The 18848-nt window shown below is 33.7% G+C and overlaps 1 protein-coding gene across 1 annotated transcript; it reads left to right on the top strand.

The window, feature by feature from the left end:
- The first annotated feature begins 16444 nt into the window (after positions 1-16444).
- On the top strand, positions 16445-17256 carry LOC140818715 (defensin Ec-AMP-D1-like). Its single transcript, XM_073178758.1, has 2 exons — positions 16445-16496; positions 16844-17256. The coding sequence occupies exons 1-2, from the start codon at positions 16445-16447 to the stop codon at positions 17011-17013; spliced, it is 222 nt and encodes a 73-aa protein (XP_073034859.1). The 3' UTR covers positions 17014-17256.
- The last annotated feature ends 1592 nt before the right edge of the window (positions 17257-18848 follow it).

Here is an 18848-nt window from a genome sequence, read left to right as displayed (position 1 = left end):
ACGATGAAACTCTTTGTATAAACGATCTTTATTTTAATAATATTTGAATTTATTAATTTGGCGCATCTTTATCTTTATACCCATGCTAGTTGCATAGATAAAGTCCTTGAATATACATATAGTAGAAAGAATATGAGATGCTCATATGATGAGTATCATGAAACTCATATTTGGAATACTGTATATTCTAAACGGTTCCTAGTCGATTCAGCCGCCACTAAGAAGGATAAAGGCCGCTCGAGTTAGAGACTAGTATCTGCGATGTGAGTACCATGTTTCATTGGTAGGGGACATTGTGATGTCCGAGCATGCAGATAGGTGCTCCTTGTAGAGTGCACTGAACAACCCTCTATAAAGGACTTTCCAAGTGGTTCTCACTTATCGAGTGGAAAAGTCCTAGTTTATGGTTGTACACCATTAGTCCTTATGACCCGGGACAACATTGAGACTCTATGTGCTAGCGTTTCACTTTGACTTGTTTACCGACTCTTGTGGGGTCATCAGATGGCAAGGTTGGGTGTTACGGCGAAACATATAGGAGTCGATGCATTGTAGCCGGGGATTCACCGCTTACCTACGGGTATGGATATCCTATGTGTTTTTCATGTATGTGTGGGTTGAAATCTCTGATCAGAGTATGGTGGTAATTATGAAAGGGGTTTCATAGATTACACCATCGATGCAACCACAACATGACACATAGTATCGATTCATTGACAACTCTCGATAAACCAATAGTTGTCGAATCGGTCGGGATATATGAGTTGAAGGGACCGTATTGTACGCTAACCATAATTGAATGGTTCTTGCAGACACTATCATGTGATACCTAGGGAATCACGTAACTCGATGCTGCTAGGCGTTTAACGTGATTGGTTGGGTACTATCAGACTTGAGTTCTGACGTTCTTATTATCAAGGAGTTGATAAGTAAGAATGGAACAATTGGGGTATGCTCGAATAAGGACATGTTTGGTCCGAATCACATGGAGATGTGAACCCACGGCTAGTTGTATCAATGAACCATTGAGGGCCACACAAGTACTAGCTTTCTAAATCCCGATGAGAAGAAAATAGTTCAATGGGTTGACACTTATAAATGAGTTTATAGGCTAAGAAAATAGAAGTATGACTTCTATGAGAGAAAATAAATTTTCTTTATGGATGTTCCAAAATTAAATTTGGCCAAATGAATAAGTATTGAAAATGTGATTTATAAACATTATGGACTAATTAATTACAAGTTTGAATAATAGACACTGTGGACCTTGTAGAGTCCAATATTAATAATTCAAGTGTGAATTAATAAATAATATGAGTCTTGTAGATAATTAACAAAATATAACTAGTGGGACTTGGGTAAATTCAGTATAATTAGTCTCAAATGTTTAGATAATTAAATTTAGTCCAAATCTTTATGTTCAGATTGAGTTTATTTTAATAAAATAAATATTTCAATAATTTATCATTATAATTAACAAAACATATTTTTATTGTCTGATACTCGCTAAATTAGATGATTTTTTCCGACACCCGAAGCTAATTCGTACTATTGTTTCTGACTTGGGATGACCCTAAAATGAAGAACGGAGTATTAAAAGGGGTCGGGAGGGTGTTCCGCAATAGTTCCTCTGATTTTCAAGTTAAAGACAAGATATATCCTAGAAAGATACCTAATGGCGCTGCTAAAAATCAATATAATGAATTCCAAATGAAATCTTCAAACTTGTAATTGTATGAGAAAAATGTGGGGACCACATACATATAACTCACGCGTCTCCTCGACCGGGGGACTCGCTCTCCTAGGGCTAGCCAAATCGAGAATAGCTAGCCCATGGGGCGAGACAACAACTAGGAGCTCGCCTGCTACAGACGAGCCTCTACCCTTATTAATTTCATAGGCCATGTACTTCACACCTTTAACTCTTCGTTCATTCACTCTTAGCACACTCTTTAGCAGCATATCTGCTCCTAGCCCCTCGGCATGTCGTCAACCTTTTTTATCATCATTTACTCCTTAGCACCTCAAAGACTCCTTATCTCATCCTTAGTTCATTAGCACATTCGACACCTCTTTTGCATACCTCTTAGCTACATTCCTCACCCTTCAAACTTCATAGCTCGCCTTCTTACCTACCAAACCTCCTAGATCACTTCCGCACATGCCACACCTTATGTTCATCTCCATCTTTGTCACTTCCCTTGGCTACAATTGAATTGACATAACTTCAACTCCAACTACTTCACCACCTTCTGTAAAGATCCGATTTTAGCCATGCAATTATAATTGTAAGGAAATTATTTTTATTGGATTTTTTGTATAAGATATGCTGAAATCTTGGTCAAGCCAATTTAAATCTACACCTTGCAAGCATATTTTCGAAATTAGAAAGGAGATTCTTGCAAAATTTGAATATCCTACAAATTCAAAGAATTGAGGCATGATATTTGCTAGAGAAATTTCGAGATCCTACTAGATTGCATGCCTAGGATTTGAGATGGATAAATACAAGGAACATGGAAGATAAATCATCAAACTTGGGCACAAAATCCTTACTCTTGGCCACATAGATTTCGAATCAATCAAGGACATTGGATCAGGATATAAATCTCATAATATAGGAAGCAGAATTTTCGAAATATTGGCAAGAAATTGGAGTCAAATATGGAGAGATTTGGAGCAATTTTCGTATGATTTAAGTACCAAGTTTAGACCCACCATCCTCCCCTATAAATACCCCATCAGGCATAGCCATTATCACACCCATAATTTCGAAATCCCTTGCTGAAGTTCACGAAATTCAGCAGCCTCCCCATAGCCAAACTCTGCCCGAAAATCATTCAAGAATTCAAGCTGAAGGTCTGTCCGAAGAAGGAGCAAGAAACGACCCTATTTTCGAGCCTAGCCACCACGTTTTTAGCATCAATAATCATTGTAAGTGGGCTATTTTTAAACTTTAAAATCTCGAATTTATGCATACATGTTTTCGATTTTTACAAGAAAAATAAATAGTCGAGTACAATTTTCTTTCTACTCCTTTCTTGTATTGTCATACGATTTTAAATGCACTGTGAGGAGTCGACTGTATACGGGTGGGAATCCCAACCACGACGTACCCTTACGCGGTGGGGGACATAACCGCTATACGGCCTCGCCCTCTTAGAGGAGTAAAAATTAGGGACTGACGTCAGTAAACCGTAGAAAGTAGATGAGTCGCAGTGCCGGGTCAATATTATGCATGTTTACGAAGTACGTATGGAACTCATGTTTTATGTTCGAAATTTTATGCATGTTGTCTTTATTGTGCTCGATTTTCCCCCATTTACTGAGTATTCCCAAAATACTCACCCCCTCTTACAACCCTTCTCAGATAAGCCCGAAGAAGAACTCGAGGATGAGGAGTCCGAACAGTTCTGGGGATGGTGAACGCTAAAGGAATCTAGTTTAAGTTAATTTATTTCAGTGTTTACGTTTCCGCATTTAAAACTCTGTCGTCTTATTTATTTCGTTATTGTAAAGACAATTTTATTGGAGGTTATGATTTATAAACTGGTTTCGGTTACACTGTGCTACGAAAGGCTTGTTGTTTTTAATTGTGTGATTGATAAACAACGCCGATGTCGACTGTCACGCCCCGAGCTCGGGCCCGCGCCTGCGTGACTGCACAAGGGGCCCCTATAGCAACTACTTCATATTCGTCCTCGCTTTACGAAAATGATTAACTCAAGTTGCTATAGAAGTCCTATTGTAAGCCATTATAAACTCATTTTTAAATCTTTGATTTTTTCGATGTGGGACAAGGGTATCACAATCACCCCTCCTTCAGAACGCGACGTCCTCGTCGCGGCCTGACCCCTCGATCCACCAGCACCGAGAATCTAGAGGTAGGCTCCTACAGGTTCAAGAGGTGGCTCCCGTAATGCAGCACTTTGTCCCGCAGGTCCAAGAGGTGGCTCTCATGCACGTAGCACTTTGCCATGTATAGCACTTATTTCTCGGTGTTCCATGCCGGTGACCGGCTCTGATACCATTCTGTCACGCCCCGAGCTCGGCCCGCGCCTGCGCGACTGCACAAGGGGCCCCTATAGCAACTACTTCGTATTCGTCCTCGCTTTACGAAAATGATTAACCCAAGTTGCTATAGAAGTCCATTGTAAGCCATTATAAACTCATTTTTAAATCTTTGATTTTTTCGATGTGGGACAAGGGTATCACACCTTCCACATCCTAACTCCTTAGCACACCTCTAGCTCCTCTACAAGGTCTCCTCTCAACTACCCACGCTAGTGGACCAGTTCTTCAGGTTGAAGATGGGCTTGATCCTACCATCTAGTTATGGACACATTGTGTGGCCCGAAGCATGCAATAGGCTCACTTGCATGGTGGGGTATCACTAGTATCCTCATCCCAAGTCGAGCTAAATCAAAGATTCAATGCTTCATAATTGCAATTCTATAGCCAGGACCTTGATAGTGACTTGAAACTCCGAGTTATAGCTAACAATGCATTTTTCCACCCACCCTCATGAATTACCGAAAAGGATAAGAAGAAGTAGTAATTTCTAAAAAACTTCCGTGCATCTTTGGTTGCATTTTATACCATCCATATGATTACCTGAATACTTATTGAATGAAGTACTAATTAAAACATGATTAAAGAGTTGTTAATTAAGCAATATTAAGGGATTGATTAATTGAGGACCAACATATTGGGATCCATCGAATTTAAAACAGATCAGCCAATCTACTTCAGATTATATTATCTCGAGAAATCTAACTAGACGAATGAGATTATAACACATGGTAGATAAGATTGAGTTCAGATCTTCTGAACTAGTCGGATGCAGCCTATAAATAAAAGTTGATTTCATTTGTTTCCAACACTTCCCTTCCCTCATTTTCTGTCTCTCGAGTTCTTACCATATACCGTAATTTTATTAGCCAGTTTCTAGAGTCGTTTAGTGTCGAGAAGCTTTGGAGCTAGTGTAGACTCGAGGAGGGGTCGGTGAACGGGAAACAAAGGTCGAGACGTCATCAGCAGGCTGACGACATATGTAGGCATAATTCTAAAGCTTTACATAGACATTCAAGAATTATTAGGAAGGATTTTGAAGCATATTTAATGATTCTGGATCTTGCTTGATAGTAATTTCAATATGGTGGTATTGTCTAGGTTTAGACAAATAAACTTTCGGCCATATTGTTTTAGTAAGGTATGTGATGTACTGACTGAGATATCTAAGCATAGTATACACACTTATATGTTGCATATTTATCTGTTGCATGATACATGTTTTATTGTTTTGACACATTATGCATGACATATCACATCGGGTCTGATATATTTTGATATATACCTCGTTTTTTAGGGCCGTTCGGCCCTATTTTGTATTCTGGACGATTGGGTATCAAGAGCTACAGAGTCCAACGAGACTTGTGGGCTCTGATGACTCTGTACTTATTAGGCCCACGTCTTGATGATGAGTGTAGGAGCCAAAACATGCCTAGAATATATCAGAGACTACACACTTAGGTGTCTCTAGACTGATCATGATATTCTTGTCTTGATCCTTGATATCCAAGTATATTGCATTTCACATGCATTATATCAGTTAATATACTCGTACATTCTCGTATTGGGTATTTTCGTTCATGTTCTTGTTTACATATTGGATCTCCATTCCACAGGGCATGTCTTAGGTTAGACGGTGAACAACTAGGACATCAGCTAGAGTAGTTGGGATTTCGGTAATGATTTAGTGGAGGTTTTATTTGGTTTCTTGTATTCTTGTGCATGATTATGCTTTTGATTTGATTGTATTAATGATTAAGACTAGGATTATTGTTATATTTTTTGAGTTGTAAGATTATTAAATGATTTGGTTTCCGCTTTTTAATTTTTGTTATCAAGTTTAATTATGCGTGTTTATTAGTCTGTTTAGTAATTGCTTGGGTAAGAGATCTACAATCTACTCTCTATCTGTTTAAAGATTAGATTTCACCGGGACTCTCTTTATAAATATTATTTATCACAAATGGCGCCGATTGATATTCAGTAAAATAAGACGGTTCTTTTCAGAGACCTAAAGACAAACCGTACCAATGTTCCTGACACAAGGAGAACCTGAACAATCTACTCTCTATCTGTTTAAAGATTAGATTTCACCGGGAATCTCTTTATAAATATTATTTATCACAAATGGCGCCGATTGATATTCACTAAAATAAGACGGTTCTTTTCTGAGACCTAAAGACAAACCGTACCAATGTTCCTGACACAAGGAGAACCTGAAATCATGAACATAGTGTTAGGAAAGAACCCAGAGTGTGTCCAACCGTAGCACACTCCACACTCCTCATCATATCCACAACACCTCAGCAAACTCCTAGCTCCTCGACTCATCCTTAGCTCACTAACATATCCTCAGCTCCCCAGCTCCTTCGGCATCCCTAACTTCTTAGCACATCTTCAACCCATGTGCTCATCCTTAGTTCCTTAGAACCTCAAAGACTCCTTAACTCATATCTACTTCTTTAACACGTCCAACATTGCTTAGCATACCTCTAAGCTTCACTCCTCACCTGCCACACTTCAGAACTCACATCTTTATCGGTTGCATCTTATCATCATCAGCATCAGCATCATCTTTTTTTATTAATCATATTACTCGTAAAATAAAATATAAGTAGACCTATAAATACATATTTTCTTTATTTTTTTCGAAAACTAAATCAGAGCAATTAAAATAAATAAAAGATTTTTATAAATGGTACAATTTTTTTGAAAGATAAACTGTCAATATTTTTAAAATAAAAAAATTATTAATTTGAAAAAACAAACAAAAAAATAATTGGACGATAGCATGCACAATATCTTTTGCTACTTTTGCAACTCTTCTAATGTTCGTGATATTTTTGAAACAACTTTTTTTATTTTTGAAGTAATTATAAAAAAACCCGTTTTATTATGTGTTTTGATTAGATGAAGAATCGAAGATGAAGTAGTTTTTCAAATTTTTTGGGGTATTTTTAATTTTAAAAAAATTATATTATAACCCCAAAATTAACTCTAGGTCCAATGTTTATTATAATAATAAATAATAAATGGCGGTTTAATGATTTTTCGTTTTAAACGAACGGCGTGAGATTTGACCAATAGAAGCTTCCACAGTGGGCCGTTAGATTTGACGGAGAAAAGACGGGTAATCAGATGTCGGACCGAGGCTGGTTAAAACTTTTGTCTTCACTATAAGATAAGATCGAGCCGTGTGTAAAAATATTTTTCTTTATTTTTTGGCATATTACATTTTATAATTAATTTGAAAATTTTCACGAAAAATTAATTTAGCCCCAAATTTGACGGGGAGACTTTTATTAGTTTTGTAAGATTTTCAATATTATTCTCCAAACAATTTTTTAATGAAAATTTACGTTTGTGTCAATATTTTCGGATTTATCACTTTTAATCTTTGAAAAATCTTCCTTATAAATCCACTTATCTAAAGACATCATAAAAGATTATTTATATTATATATTAAATATATGTTATTGTTGGAGTGTAATAATTGTCTCTACTGATATAACGATCGAATTTTAGCGTTTGAGCTGTTGTACGATTTAAAATATTCGAGTCGTAATAACTTTTAATAAAACCACAAACATTCATATTACGGTGATATAATTATTAATGTTACGAAAATAAATAAACAACTTTTTCGCGAATGCAATTGATGAATTTGAATTAAAGGATGATTTTGAAATATCAACTGAACTATTTTTAATTGTGTCCAACTTTCATTATGTCCCACAAACTTTGTCTCATCTTCCTAGAACTTAGATTTAAATTTTAGTGATCGCAATTTTTACTCACCTGGGGTTGATCAAAAGTTGAAAAGGGAATGAAACAGATAGTCGAGCTTTCACGTAAAAAAAATAAAATAAAGAATTATGTTACATTTGAATCCAAAAATTTGAATTAATTTGATTTAAAATTCACTTTTCAAATCTCTCATATGAATATCAATTTGACAGAAAATTAGAAATAAGGAAGATTTGAAATATCTTGTGTTGTTCGATCAAATATATTTTTTACTTCATTTTCAAAACTAATCTAAACTTAGTCATTTGGAATTGAGTAGATCTTTTGTGAAACGGTCTCACGAATCTTTACCTGTGAGACGGATCAACCCTACCGATATCTGCAATAAAAAGTAATACTCTTAGCATAAAAAGTAATACTTTTTCATGGATGACCCAAATAAGAGATCTGTCTCACAAAATATAACTCGTGAGATCGTCTCACACAAGTTTTTGCTTTTGAAATCACCCTACAAATCTAGACCCTTCAATTAAATATTAGTATTTTCTGAATGGGGAGTTCATATTTACAATTCATTTCTTGTTATTTTACTTCATTTGTGAATAACTTTGACACGTATTTTAGTATTTTAGGCGTGAAGTTGAGTTTGTTTAACACAAAATGGAGGATAAATATAAACTATATTCTGAATAATATCTCAATAAAATATTTTTAAAGTTTGATGGCATACATTGAACTAATCCTATAAGTTATATAATCAAATAGGGACGTCTCATACATCTATTTCCGTTAGATGAATCGATTCGATCTATACTTGGAGTAAAATACTATACTTTAGGCATAAAAATCAATACTTTTTTATGAGTCCATTAGGGTAGGAGATATGTCTCATAAAATTGGCTTGTGAGACGGTCTCATAGATGTTTTTGTATAATAATGAAAAGAGGTTTTTCTGAATTTGATATAAAAATATTATGTACACAAGTAAAATATGATTTTTAGATCACAAAAACTCATGAGTCAATTTTATGAGACATGTATTTTACTTGACTCGACCAATGAAAAATATTATTTTTTATGCCAAAAATATACTTTTCACTTCAAATATAAAGACTCGTGAGATTATATCACAAAAAAAAATTTATATTATTGCTTGAAAAGCTAATTCCCTTCACTAAACGTCTACTTGTGGTGAAATTAGGTTCGTATATTTTTGTGATTGATGAATACGTAATTGTATTATATTGTATTAATCACGTAGTTTGCAAAATGTAGATATTTTTCCCAAAAAGCGTTACTTTAATGAGCACGCGTTTTGTCTATATAACTCTATCATTCATATTATTTGATACTTACTATAATATAATAGTTTAAAATTGGGTGTCATAGTTTGTTTTTTATAAGTCAAAATTATTCCCATTTATAATTCTATATAATGTCCAATATTGAAACAAAAAATGTAAATTTATAGTATCTCAATATTATTCAAATTTAACAGTAAAAAAATTATTACAAAAAAATAAAACATCAGAAATTTAAAAGTTGATGAAATCATCATATTTAAACGATTATTTTAAATAATTATTGGATAAAATCATCTATAGACTTTTTAATTTTAATATAATCTCTATACACAAAATTAATTGTTATTACAATATTATGCATGAATCATGAGCCAAATGTTAATGTAGTTTTTGTTAAATAAACATAATGTTTATTTGTAGAAAAGAAAAATCAGAAGTGTGTAGGGATGTAAATGAATCGAACTGTTCGCGAGCTTTTCGGATCTCGTCTCGTTAAAAAGCTCGTTCGAGCTCGTTCGTTAAGCTTATCGAGCCGAGCCCGAGCCTTATTTTGGGCTCGACAATTTTGTTGAGCCGAGCTTGAGATTAATGATGTTCGGCTCGTTAGCTCGTGAACATGCTCGATAATAGGTTCGTGAGCTCGAGCTCGAGCTCGGCTCGTTTAGCTGGCTCGTGAGCTCGAGCTCGGCTCGTTTAAGTGGTTGATGGGCGAAAAAAACGGAAATATCAGTGGTAAACCGTCGCTATATAGCGACGGTCTTTATTAAAACCGTCGCATATTAAATTAAGCGACGGTTTATTAAAACCCGTCGCTATTATAGCGATTGTTTACATAAAACCGTCGCTATAATAGCGACTGTTATGAATAAACCATCGCCGATGAATATAAGCGACGGTTTTAGAAAACCGTCGCTGATGGCAACGGTTTTGGGGTTTAGGGTTCAGGGTTCAGGGTTTTAGCAAACTGTCTATAAATTGTCGCGTTTAGAGTCGTTTGTAACATTTGCATTTAGTCATCCTGAGTGTTTATTACATAGATATATCCGTTGTCCTTACAATCGAAAAAAATGTCAAAACAAACCATATTTAGACAAAATTACAAACCATTTGTGTTTCCTAATAAAAAGTACAAAATTGTTGATGTCAATCGAAAAAAGAGTCTTGGATACTACGAACCATTTGTCTTTCCTACGCAAGCCTCGCAAGTTGTGTATTTGACTTATCCAACAACGAAGAGAGCAGAATCAGATTGGATGCATGTGAGTACTCTACGTAGGCGAGCTTATGTCACTGATGTTGAGCCAAATACTGAGCATAATCAAATTGATGCGAACGATGCATTTCAAAACAACGAAAGTGGACCTCATGACATCTCAACTCAATTTCTTTTATCGTCTCAAAATCTAGTCGATGTTAATGTTATGTACGACAACGAAATTGATTTGAACTGAAAGTGAAACAGAAGAGGTTCAATATTCGAGCGACGATGTTCGTGACATTTATTGAATTGTACTTTGGAAAAAATATATATTTCATTAATTATAAATGTTAATGTTTTACAATTATTGAATTTATTTTAGCGAGCACAACATGGCAGAGATCCAACGTCATGAGAGCTATACGTTCACACACATTGACATGCAGATGGATCTTTCGTTGACACGCGATCCTGCCTGCTCCACGTAAGTTTATTAAATTTCGTTATTCTCATCAACGTTACATTAAGAAAATTCAATTTGATTCATTTTAAATCAACATCACAGGAGGAGATGGAGCGCTACATGGCTAATTCATTTTGTATGAAACACTTGTATTATTATTTGCAGATTAATAATATGATTACATTTCTCAAATTTTGTTAATTTTTTTTCGATTATACAGTACAATATATTTTTATTTCAGATTTAAATAATTATAACATTTAAAAAAAAAACAATTAGCGATGATTTTTTGTTCAAACAGTCGCGATATTAGCGACGTTTTATAAAATCCGTCGCCATTGTTTAACATACCGTCGCTAAAATAACGACGGTGAAACGTCGCCGATCTAGATAGGCGACGTTATGCATAACCGTCGCTAACGTCGCCAATAGCGACGCTTTTACTCAAAACCCGTCGCTATTAGCGAACCGCCATTAGCGAGCCGAGCTCGAGCCGAGCCCGAGCGTCATAACTTCCGAACGAGCCGAGCCCGAGCCAGCTACTGTTCGGCCCGACTCATTTACATTCCTAGAAGTGTGCTTTAGATGTAGAGAGTTTAAAAATCTTAAATCATATTTTCTTCAAATACAATTGTCTCAACTTGAAAAACGATCGAATCATGAGGTACAACTGGTATCAAACCCAATATCATAGGGACAAAAACTTGTGTGAGACAGTATCACGTACTTATTTTGTGAGACATATATTTTATTTTGGTCATCCATGAAAAAGTATTATTTTTTATGCTAAAAGTATTACTTTTTATTGTGAATATCGGTATGGTTGATCAGTCTCAAATAAAGATTCGTGAGACCGTTTCACAATATACCTACTCTATCACATGTTCATTTCTCAAGATTGCAAAAGGTTCAATTATTTGAAAGAGATTGATAAGTTATAATAATTATATATGTTCAAAGAGCGATTGAATAGTATATCGTTTGTGATGTTGTATAATTTTTTTAAAAATGACATCATTTTCACAAACTATAATTTTTGATAAAATAATTATCATTTGATGGAATTACAACCAATATATAGTCCTCTAATAACTCAAATGCAACATAAATCACCTTTTCATTTACATGATACGATAGTTATAACAAGCTGAACGTTTCAAATTCTATCTGTTTCCCTAAAAAAATAAAAATAAAAATAAGTTTTTTTTATTAGTTTCTTGCATAAAACGTAATATCTAGAATGTTATAAATCGTTTACTTTGCCTTTATCTTCTAAACTTGTCCTTGTAACGATAGTAATTTTTGGAAAAATATATTTGTTCTTCAGGTTGACTTCGAAAATAGGAACTATATATTATTAATGAGCACACATAGTTGGACTTTGTCCTTTCAAAAATAGTGGCAAGAATCATATTATATATATGGCTGATAAGATCACGATAATTAAGGCCCATGTCCCCCTAACGACATATTATTATTATATAAAAGAATAGGTTTCGTGTGAGACGATCTCACACATCTTTATCTGTGAGACGAGTCAATCATATCGATATTCACAATAAAAAGTAATACTCTAAACATAAAAAGTAATATTTTTTTCCCTGGATGACCTAAATAAAAGATAATTCGTCTCACAAAATACGACATGTGAGACCGTCTCACACAAGTTTTTGTCTATATAAAAATATTTAAATATCATGAAATATTGTTAAGAGTTCACGAGTCGTGCTCAAGCCTATGATCCGTCTTGGACCTCGAAATCTTTGTTCTAATTAAAAAACTTTTATCTCCATGTAACTGATCAAAAAAATCGTTGTTCAAGAATATATATATATTTGTTTTTCACGGTTGTTCTATTCAAATCTCTCGCGAGTACCCTCATCATGTAGTTGGCCAATTCTTCTTTTGGGAAAAACTCGTTTGTGGTTTTGTGCTAACATAATCAACCAGTCGATCATGAAGATTATTTCGAACCATTTAGTTTTAATGTCAATTAAATTAGTTTTAATGTCCTCAAAGAATTGTGTTACAAGTACAACTACCATTTTAATTTCTTACCGAACTCACTATTTGAATGACTTTTTGTGAAAACCAAGAATCTTGCATTTTTCTTGCATGCATGACTCGAAAACTTTGTAGTCGTGTATGCCAGAGAACTCGAGCACAATAAATCTACACGATAAAAATATAAATAAATAAAAAATCAAAGGCTAGAGAAACATGCAAATTTGTAACCACCCTTTTATCGCACACTTTGACCAAGCAATTCAAACATGGAGGGATTCGAAAATAAGGCCTGAATTGGAAGGGTTTTAACCACCATATTAACTTCCAATAATCAACTATTTAATGGTGGTTTTGACTCTCCTCCTTTCTTTAGAGGAATATCATAATGTGTATAAAACTGTTATATGTTACCACACCTTATTTCAGTGCTATATAAGTCCTCACGTTTCATTTGTTATATGTTTTAGTGCTTCTTTTCGAGTTTTGACCATGTCATGTCACGTTGTGACCCATGTCGTGACATGTCCCACGACATATCACTTTCATAATTATGCCTGTATGTATATTCTACCTTTGGTAAATCCTGAGTTTATATGCATATATGTTTTGGTGTGTTCGATCAGCCCCTACTAACTGATTATTTCTCCAATCAATCACCCCTTAGTCTAATGTCAACAGATAAGAACGAAGATCAAGTATAAGAGGATGAAGAAGACGTGTTTTGGGGTTATTCATGAAGTTTCGAGACATGAAGATTACTCGATTGTATTCTTCCTAAGTTTTGATTTGTGTTGTAAAAAGTTTCCTCATATTTAATTTCGTTTTGGGAATTTATCGTTGTAAATACAAGATTATTTTGAGTTAATTACAAAATAGACTGGTTTTGGTTTATACTGTACTACGAGTCTTGTTTTTTGACGATTATGTGATTGTTGAATAATACTGATGTCCGCGCATGACACTTTTGAAAGAAATATACAATGAAATTTAAACTTATTTTATAGAAGTTATCAAGATTATAGACGATTTCAGAAGTGATGTTATCAACTGTCATATTATAAGACGCGTGTGAGATTAATGTTTGTGGTAAAATGGAGGTTGTGTTAAGGGACATATCAAAGAATTAGAGTAGAGATAAGCTTGACTTAATACAATAAATTATATATGTAACAAAAAAAATTCATTAGATTTACTGTTCAATGATGTTGTGCCATAGAATTAAAAATATATACACACATAATATTTAAATATAGATACATATATATATTATATATGCATACTATATATATATATATATATATATATACACACACACACATATATACATATATATTGTATATATTTCGTCTAGAGTCCAACCGAATTAGAGGCGTCAAAATTTAGGCGGGCCGCGCCACGAAACAATTCTCTCTTTTTGTGATTTGTATGGCGGCCATTAGTGGGCTGGGCCTCAGGGATTAAATATTTATATAATGCGGACAAAAAGAGACGAATGTGTGTGTGTATATATATATATATAATATTTGATGTCGTACCTCAATTGAAATAAATTTTTTAGAGTTATATATATTTTGATGATAAGCCTAATTTTGGGATAAATAAACCAAGATATAAGATTTGATATTATACTGATATCAGATAAAGATCTAAGATTTGATATGATAATTATCTTAGATTTAAAGTTTGATTCAAAGTTCAAACACGAGGATAATACACGATCAGGATAGCAGCCAACCCTATAAATAGAAGAGTAATGTCATTAGAAATTCACACCTCCATATTTTTTAAATTTCCTCCATAGTTCTCCCTAGGAATTTTAGAGACTTTGCTCTCTTAGTGTGTTGAGTATCGAAACTCTGCTGCAGTCCAGATCCAGGCTCAGTTTCGAAATCCTATCATCACCAATTCTTTTTTTTTTCGAATTATTCAAGTAAGTGATTTTTGTTATACTATAATTTGCACACTTCTCCTTCGTAAGTGCGCGTAAGTGGGTTTTTGCTATATTATAATTTTCACTCCTTCGTAAGTGGGCTTTTGTTATGTATATATTCTTTCGTAAGTGAGTTTTTGTTTGTCACATTTATTCTTTAAAGTGGGCTTGCGTTTAAAGAAATTATAATTTGTGTACGAATCTCCCTTCAGTTTTTGAAAGTTTGTTCGAGCGTAATTCATTGTTCATGATATATTTTCTTCAAGATTTGTCAAGTTATTATGTTCAAAGCACTGTTAGGATTCGATTGGATATGAGAAATGATTTCCGAACTATGACCCTTATACGGTGGGATGGTAACCGTTGTACGGCCTCACTCCATAGAGGATTAACATATTGGACATGGCCTCACTCCTTAGAGGATTAACATATAGGAGACTAATATCAGGAAACCATGAAAATGAGATGACTTTCAGTGCTAAACAAGTATGCTATACAAGTATGATATGTGATGACATGTTATGATTATGAAGTATGAATATTCGTTCTTATTCAAGTTATTCTATGTAAAATTTGAATTCAAGTTTATGTATATTTTGTTTCATGTCTCAAACGGCCCCCACTTGCTGAGTATTTCCAAAATATTCACCCCTTACTTCCTCCCCACCCAGATAAGAACGAAGAGCTAACGGATGAAGAGGAGTAAGAGCAATTTTGGGGATGGTAGAAAATCTCGAGTTATTCCAGAAGTTTTAAGGCTTACTTTATGTTTATCGCTTCCGCACTATTAAAACATTTTAAATCAGTTTATTTTGGTATTGGAGTTGTAAAGACGATATATTTTTTTTATTAATTATGAAAAATAAATTGAATTTGGTATATACTGTACAAAATTAACACGTGTGATTTGTATGAATGAAATTGGTTTTATTTTTATTTTACGCAACATTCACAAAATTAAGTAGATTTTGATATTTCGATATCAGTGGAAAAAATTTAACATTGGAATTTTAATGGATGAAACGACTCTATTTTGTTAAAATTCTGAAACACATTGATTTATGTACAAAAGATTCAACCATAAATATTTTTATTTTTTATGTCAAAAACATTACTTTTATTTAATAACTATAATTTTGGTCATTTGTTTTTCAAATTCAAGTCCTAGTCATATGTCCATTTGATTTTTGACAATTTTAGTCATTTTTCCATCGAAAGTATTGATGTGACACTATACACATTAGTATTACGTAGGAAAATAACTAAAATTGCTATATATATATATATATATATATATATATATATATATATATATATATATATATATATAGGAATTTGTTACCCTGCACACCAGGTGTGCAGGGTATCATGAGCACCGCCTACGTGGCGGTGCATGATTGGTCAGCTTTTTTTAAAAAAACAAAACAAAAAATTTTGTGTGGTTGTGGGCGTGCCACGTAGGCAGGCGCCCATAGGTGTGCAGGGAAGATGTGTGCAGGGTATCATTGCTCATATATATATATATATATAAAAGAAATTTTCTGCAAAAGAAATAATGAGTAATATGCCCACACGCATGTACTCTCCAAATATCTCCACCGCACCCCACCCCACCCCACCCATAAAACCTTATAAATGCATCTTACCCATCCTCACACCTAGCAACCCACTTCAAATTTCCACAAACAGCTCACAATAATTTCCCCACTTTGGTTTTGTAAGTAATGGGGCATTTTGCTAATTTTTTCTTGGTGTTCATGCTTGTCACGATCATGGGTTAGTTTTCTTGCCTAGTAATGATTGAGCTCATTAATCGTATATTTTTGCTACTTGCAACACTTTTTTCATTTTTCATCTCAAGTTTATGCAATTTTTAGAACTCGTTCCTTTCGATAACTTGATGTTTTCATATATAAACTTTTAGTCTTTTTAACTCGTCAAAAAGTGTGTGACCGAAATCCCACACCGATCATTGCTGATGTTCTTCGGCTAGAATCGATCAGACCAAATGTATTTTCAAAATATTGTATTAAGATCAACTTTTCACGAGACGAAAAAACTATATAGACCAACTTTAAAGGACAATTTTTTTGCTAACGAATTGATGTAACGTTGCATAATAGGGATAGGGCCAATGGTGGGAGAGGCGAGGTTCTGCGAGTCCCAAAGCGTGCATTTCAAGGGACCCTGCGTGAGCGATACCAACTGCGCATCAGTTTGCCACACCGAGGGCTTTCCCGGCGGAGACTGCCGAGGATTCCGCCGCCGTTGCTTCTGCACCAGGCCTTGTTAAAACCTTAATGATCTCCTATAAGAATATAATATAATAAATCAAGTTCTTGTCTTGATTTGGTTATGGGTTTTGTATGCATGCGTATCTCTCTTTCGCGTGAGATATTGATTTGTCTTTTCGTTTGTGTTGTTAAGGATCCATGATAGTCTCTCGTGTGGAGACTAGTTCATTATGAGTTGTAATAATAATCCATCTTTATGATGGTTGATATTGTAAGATCGATGCAGATTTTAATTTTGGATATATCCCATTAATCTATTATAAGGGCATCCGCATCCGTAGTCATTAATCTATGTTATTAACCTTCCATCTCTTCAAAAAAGTATGGGGTTCACGAGCCACATAATCATTATATTAACACTTTCTCATTATTAATACACACTCACATTCATTTAATATCAACTTTCATTATTTATGGGTCTCAATGTCCACTTATTCATCTTTTTTTATTTATATTAATTAAATATCTTTCTAATTTTGTTTAAAAACTTACAATAAATAGTATTATTATTTTAAAAATAACTTAATTTCAATATAGATTAAAATATTATTAAAAAATGAAAAACCAATTGGACTCTTTGCTATCATTCTTTAAACTTATAAATTATAATTATTTAATATAATTGTAAAAATTGATTAGTATTTATAGTGAATAAATTATAGTTTTTTCATATATAATTTTTTTTAAATTACATGAAACAGCCGTTTGGATTTTTAAATAAAATATTTGTTTTTGGAAGGATTTATTTTTCAGAACAAAACAAAAAGAATATATATGTATATAATATATTATTATATATATATATAGCCATTTGGCTTTTTTGTCATTTTTTTAAAAATAAGGTATGTGAATTAATGAGATTAATACTAATGAATTTTCATGCTGAGATGCTAGCCAAAATTAATAATTTATATATCCACATTGGTGCATAAATATTAATTGATGTTAATAATTACCCATTAATGTACCAATGTCTTTAAATAAATTGCATAATGCATGACTTGTACTTATTAGGTAAAAAACTTGAGTAGGTCTCTTGTGAGACGGTCTCACGAATCTTTATCTATGAGACAGGTCAATCATACCGATATTCACAATAAAAAGTAATATTCTTAGCATAAAAAGTAATATTTTTTTATGGATGACCCAAATAAGAGATCCGACTCACAAAATACGACCCGTGAGACCGTCTCACACAAGTTTTTGTCCAAAAACTTTGTATAATAATAACCAAAATAATTCTCGAAGTTTTATTTTAATGTTTTGGTCTCGTAAATATTCAAATTCGAGGTCTGACCATGTAACAGTTTTATTAAGTTCTAAAGGACTAATAAAATCGTGTTCGGAAATTTGCCATGTATAATATACAAAAATATATAAAAAAAAGAGGTAAATAATTCATGATATTATCAAGTACTTTGGACAAGGATGTGGCAGCTAAGGCTCGAAGGTTCGGACTCATTTTGATGGGACAATTTGTCTTCAACCACCGAAAGTTAAAGGTGCCTTGGCATCATTTAGAAAACGAGGTACCAAAATATTTAGTGAAAGGTCTCGATGCTGGTGTACGTGTAGGACATTGACAGTTACAGAAGTAATTAGAATATGTTAGAATTGTTTCGTCATATAAAATAGATGGATAAGATTGAGAACTAGATTCATCTCGTCGTATAAATCAAATAGATGGATAAGATTGAGAATTTTAACACTACCAAAATAGAGGGTCGGTACAACTCTTAAGATTAGACACAAAAATGGCTAATCCATCGGGTCAATCCACCACATTACTCAAAATAGATGAATTGGGTCGATAATATCTTGATATGATCCACCC

Source organism: Primulina eburnea, chromosome 17, assembly GCF_022965805.1.
Source record: "Primulina eburnea isolate SZY01 chromosome 17, ASM2296580v1, whole genome shotgun sequence".
NCBI lineage: Eukaryota > Viridiplantae > Streptophyta > Magnoliopsida > Lamiales > Gesneriaceae > Primulina > Primulina eburnea.
Note: the sequence above shows the minus strand (reverse complement) of the source record. Positions and strands in the feature narration are given on the sequence as shown.

What these genes read in the sequence shown, in the direction of transcription:
- LOC140818715 (XM_073178758.1), top strand. Translation starts at nt 16,445, where the DNA reads ATGGGGCATTTTGCTAATTTTTTCTTGGTGTTCATGCTTGTCACGATC. An exon ending in CATGCTTGTCACGATCATGG is followed by an intron (nt 16,497 to 16,843) that starts GTTAGTTTTCTT and finishes GTTGCATAATAG; the next exon opens with GGATAGGGCCAATGGTGGGA.